This window comes from Garra rufa, chromosome 8 (genome assembly GCF_049309525.1).
Source record: "Garra rufa chromosome 8, GarRuf1.0, whole genome shotgun sequence".
Lineage (NCBI taxonomy): Eukaryota > Metazoa > Chordata > Actinopteri > Cypriniformes > Cyprinidae > Garra > Garra rufa.
In genome coordinates, this window is record NC_133368.1 from 33,852,381 (window position 1) to 33,858,380 (window position 6,000).

The following is a 6,000-nucleotide window of genomic DNA, read 5'->3' on the forward strand; positions in this document are numbered from 1 at the left end:
GTGTAATGCGTGAGGTTGAGATTTGTGGTTAAAAAGTATTTAAATTAGCATTTTTTTTTTTGGAAAATGACAGATTTTTTTTTTTGCTTTCGTGTAGAGCCCTTTGAGGCTGCACTTAAACAGTTTGGACCCATTGGCCACCATTGAAGTCCGCTATATGGAGAAAAATCCTGAAATATTTTCCTCAAAAACCTTAATTTCTTTTCGACTGAAGAAAGAAAGTGCAAGAGCATTGTTGTTGATACTCACAGGGAGCGTAAAACATGACCAAGGCTGAAGGATGCTCGTCCAGGAATGTGTCAAAAGACTCATCAGTCAGATGGAAAACCGCCGAGCCGGACTCAGACCAGGGCACCTCTGGAGTTTTAGGCTGTGGCGGCTGAGGGCTGTCCAACATATAATACAAGTAGTTAAAAACATTTCCGTTAGTCAAAACATTTTTGTTGTCTTGAAGCCTATGAACTTCATGACTCAAAACTCTCCAAAAGACAAATGTGAGACACCTAAGCTCTAAGTTGGTCACTGCCAATACACATCTCACAAGTCATTTCAGCTCTACATCTGGCGAGGAACGGTCACACCCACATGACTGAAGACAGCTAGTCTGAGCTAGCAATTCACATCTGTCTCCTTACGGGCCCTGTGCCCATTTAAGAGTGGCCCACATGATTCCCTCGTAGAGTGGATGGAGCCAAGAGCTTGTCTCCTAGAAGTGCGTCAGCTGAACAAAGGCCAGCCAGAGGCAACTTTGCCAGGGATAAACACTAGCAAACACAAGCATTCAGTGGGTAAAGTGCATCAGTAAATGCTCTCACATTCAAACTCTCGCTTTTCCTCATTCAAAATTCATTCTACAAAACAAGCCAGTGATACATCTGCAAGTGCTTTGAAAAAAGCAGGAGGTCACCATTTTAAATGTCTTAAAATGCACTTGTATGGTGAATCAACTCCAGCTGTCATATATTTTGACGCAGTAATGATTTTCTGTGTCTCACAAACTATGGACCACCCACAGTCCCTTCATTGATCATCTCATGAGAGCTGATTGAAATCGCAAGTTCTAAACTAACTGGTTAGCAACTTCCACAAATCACGGTGGACAATTTTTAATCGGATCCCCTAAAGGCATTCATAATGTACCTCTGCTACAGTGACCATTTTTGAAAAACAGCTAATCAATAGATCTGTTGGCCTGGTTAGGGACATTAAAATATTTGAAACAATACTGCTTAAAAGTAGGTCTGGGTGATAAAATGCTAACGATATTATCACAATATAATTGTTCTTTGTATATAATTTGTCAATTGTATAATGTTTATGCAGCAAAAACAGAGCAAAACAGCGCAACTCAGGAGAAAAACTGCACAATGATACAGACCGAAGGCTTTTCAGTCTACAAATCGTCATAGATTCCATTTACTATAGATTTACTGTAGGAACACTAACTGCACCTTGGTATTGTGGCAGAAATGTGGGATATTCATATTGTATTTCATTATATTATAAATGTAGAGATGTATTTAATGCATTAAAGGAGTAATGGAATATAATTACAGTATTTTCTGTGAATAAGCTATAGCGTTATACGAAATATACAGTGGTGGCCAAAATTATTAGAACACTAGTATTTTCACCAGCTAAAAAATGGTTTTAAGTCAGTTATTTATATCTTTTGCTGTATTGTGTCAGTAGGAAGTATAATTTTTCTTTTACAAACAATAATTTTGGCATTAATTGTAATAATCCAGTGAGATTTTTGTTTGCACAAGGAGTCTGACAACAGCCAGTGCTCCACACAGAGATCTGATCTCATCATCATCCAGTCTGTCTGGAGTGACATGAAGAAACAGAACAAACTGAGACAGACTAAATCCAGAAGAACTGTGGCAACGTCTCCAAGATGCTTCAAGAAACCTACCTGCAAAGCTACAGTACTGTTAAAAGTTTTAGGCCTTTGTGTAAAAATGCTGTAAAATGAGGATACTGTCAAAAATAATGCCATAAATAGACGTTCTTTATCAGTTAACTTCTATTAACTAAATAAATCAATATTTAGTGCACTTGAGCATAGTTTTTTCAGGTATCTTTGCAGGTAGGTCTACTGAAGCATCTTGGAAACGTTGCCACAGTTCTTCTGGATTTAGTCTGTCTCAGTTTTTGTTTCTTCATGTCATTCTAGACAGACTGGATGATGATGATGATGATGATGAGATCAGATTTCTGTGTGGAGCACTGGCTGTTGTCGTCAGACAAAAATCTCTCTGGATTATTACAATCAATGGCAAAATGAATGTTTGGAAATGTAAACTGATATTTCCTGCTGACACACTACAGCAAAAGAAATAACTGACTTCTCCACTTTTTATGGAGGCTAATTTTCCAACTCCCCCCCGAGTTAAGAAGTTGATTTTTACCGTTTTGAAATCCATTCAGCCGTTTTAGCATAGTTTAGCATAGATCATTGAATCCTATTAGACCAATAGCATCGCGTTCAAAAATGACCAACGAGTTTCGGTATTTGTCCTATTTAAAACTTCTGCAGTTATATCGTGTACTAAGACCGGTGTTGTGCCGAATTCCGACTCCCGCCAGATTACCACCCCCCCTAGTATTGGTAGGTTTAGGGTTAGGTGTGGGGGAGGGGTTAGGATTAGGCAATCAGGTAGCGATTTCAACGAGAGGGGGTAATAATTTGGCAGGGGTCGAAAATGGGAAAATGTAAAGCTGCGATTTACATGGATTTACATGGCCGTAACATGGCCAAAGCAGGCGCAGTAATATCATGCTGCGTGATATTACTGCGCCTGCTGCGTCCATATTACGGCAGCAAACTTCCTTGACTATTACACCGGAATGGGAGTGTAGTTCCTAATCTTATCGGCCTAGAAAATCGCAGCTTTACAGTTTCCGCCGGTCGTAGTACACGATATAACTGCAGAAGAGTCAAGTTTTAAATAGGACAAATACAGAAACTTATTGGTTATTTTTGAACGCGATGCTATTGGTCTAATAGGAGTCAATGATTTATGCTAAGATATGCTAAAAGTGATATCGCCAGAACAGGAGAACGGCTGAATGGATTACAAAATGGTAAAATTTAATTTATTAACTCGGGGGGAGTTGGAGAATGAGCCTATTTCCAAAAAAAAGTGTTCCTTTAAGCTGGTGAAAATACTAGTGTTCTAATAATTTTGGCCACCACTGTAGACTATTTTAGACTACTGTTTTTCATACAAATACCCAGAAACCATATAATTAAATTTTTTACCATGGTATTGAGGTGCTATATGTGTGGTTTTAACTGTAGTTATCATGATTAAAATGTATGCTTCTATGGAGGACCAATAGTTCATTTTAATAAAACTCACATAGTCAGACTAATTAAATGTCACCTTATAAAAATGAGGTTGTTACAATTTTTAAATATGTATAATCATTTTTACATCTGCATTCTAACTCAAGCTTCTACTACCATCAATTCAAGCTACTTTCAAATGTGCGCTCTTAAGAAACAAAAAAATGTAAAACTATTATTAAAATTACCAGGCAACACAAAATGTTTTAATAATTTTAAACAATATCACTCATTAGAACATGCAGAAACTAAGAAATTAAATTTTAAGATAATTACTTTAAGGAAAAATGACTTAATGTACTTTTTAGACAGATGGATCTAGCAATCATCAAATCTATTAATAATCTATAAATATAGCTACTTCTGTCTCTTTTTTTGTTCTTGTTTGTAAAACAGAATGTTTTTCATGGTGGTTTGATTTAGACTTAGCAGACCTTAAATGACAAAAATACAAACCAAGCTGTGGCTGGTCTTGTGGTATATCGATCAAACAGTCTTTTCCGGTCTAAGTGCGAAGTTACTGTCCAGAAAAAGTGGATCAGACTTTATGCCAATGTAAAGGTTTCTTATACTACTCTCAAACTACTGTTTAAAACTACATGCCAAAGCACATAACTTAACAATACAAATATTGCTCAGCACACAGTGCTTGTTTATCAAGTCCGGTTTCATTGCATCAGCAATGTCACTGAATATATTTCTTTTAATGCTGCCACTGTATGACTGGAAGATTCATGCAGTCTATAAATTACATGTTGCATTGCATGCACAACTCTAGTGAAGTTAATCTCAGAGACGTGTACAGAAGCACTGTAGACTTTTATATTTTGTTCACTCTGTCACTTTGATAGTTGGTTAAGACACTGCAGAGATCTTAATGCCTCATCACATCTCTGTTAGGAGGCACTAAGGAGGGTTTATGTCCAATGTTTTACAGTGCACAATGCACATCATATTTTTTATACAACAGTTCCTATAAAACACTCCCTGGATAATAGTGGAGACCGTGGGCAAAAGTCCAAGGTGTCACACCTCAGGCTCTTACAAACCCAAAGTTTCTTTACAGCTTTTAAGATAGTAAAGGGCATATGAATGTGTTTGTATGTCGAGAGTTGAAAAATAAAGTTTACTCACTTTTTCAACCAATCAGCGATGTCTTTAGAGGTGGCTCCATAATTCTCATAGTGATGCATGAACTTCCCCTTCCTTTTTGGAAAAAGAACAAAATAAATCTGTATGATTAATCATTAAACAGGCTACACAAATAATTCATTTTCATTTTCACCAATATAAGATCGAACAAATTTAGTTTGTAAAACAAGTCAGAGCCGTGACCTAGTGGTTAGCGCACGTTCCTGCCACGGTGCATAAGATGTTGGATCGATTTTGGCCCGCATTGCTATTACACTCCCATAATTTCTTGTCCTCTCTCTACTTTCCATATAAAAACATGGCCAAAAGTTTGTAAAACGGAAACAGAAGGTTTCGTCAAAGCTATTAGCATTGATTTTTCCAAAAACGTACTTCAAATCTTGCCTTCGTTCAAAAAGGACATCCTAAACGGGAGAAGTCAATATTTATTAGTGCTCAACATAAATTGCTTTAGACAGCTTAGTATATTTGTACCCACACAACAAAGATCCAAGGCATCCAAGACTGTTGCTCGCTTCTTGCTGTCCAAGATAAACATTTTAAATGAGCATTTGACTCAAAGCTAATTAAGCCATTTGGCCCAGGGCTCTTAGCATAATCAAAGACTTCAGCTAGCAGCCTTTGTGCTCTTACTAATCCATACAACCACAAGCAGACGAGATCACCAATGTATACAGAAATGCTTTTGAATACGCAGCAGCGTGCGGAAGAAGGCTTCATGCATCGGAAACTCAAGTTTTATCTGCCATCATCTGCTCCCGTTCCGTGACTGAAAATAATCTGCAGCAAATGGGAGCTTAGCTGAGATGCCAGCAATGGGTTGTCATTTGTAACTGTCACTAATCAGTTGAGATCCAAAAGTACTGTGGCAACCTAAACAAATAAATATAATAATAAGGTGGAAAACCCATGTCCATCAAATAGAATTATCACTTGAGTGTCTTGATTTTTTTTTAGTGTGGAAAAAAGTTGCCTCAAGTGACTTTTAAATTGCAAGGGACCTCAAACTTAAATGTAGATCTGTTTGCAAACAACAGGCCATCCAATCACAAGCATATTTAGCTAGGGGAGTGTCTTGAAAATAAAATAAAATAGGGAAAAAAAACATTTCTATTTTTAATTATAATTATATCTAAAGAATTATGCTCTCTTTGATCAGTGATCACACACACTCACAACCAAATTTTAGCTAGGAGAGTGTCTTAAACTAAACTAAACTAAACTGAAATAAAAAATAAAAATAATTTATATTTTAAATTATGAGCTAGGGGAGTGTCTTGAAAAATAAAATAATAAAATTAAAATAATTTCCATTTTATTATATCTAAAGAATTATGCTCTTTTTGATCAGAGATTACACAACCCACAAGCAAATTTTAGCTAGATGAATGACTTGAAAATAAAATAAATAAAAATAAAATAAAAACATTTCAATTTTGATTATATCTAAAGAAATATGCTCTTTTTGATCAGAGATCAAATTTTAGCTAGGG

At 36.4% G+C, this 6,000-nt stretch overlaps 1 protein-coding gene across 1 annotated transcript in view; it reads right to left on the reverse strand.

Annotated features, from left to right (window-relative positions):
- Positions 1–6,000, reverse strand: part of pdia5 (protein disulfide isomerase family A, member 5) — a 106,682-nt gene that overhangs the window by 37,330 nt on the left and 63,352 nt on the right. Inside the window, exons 10-11 of the mRNA XM_073845667.1 lie at positions 4,490–4,561; positions 250–386 (exon numbers count right to left, since the gene is read on the reverse strand). Of these exons, the coding sequence (XP_073701768.1) occupies positions 250–386; positions 4,490–4,561 (209 nt within the window). The remainder of the gene's footprint in view (positions 1–249; positions 387–4,489; positions 4,562–6,000) is intronic.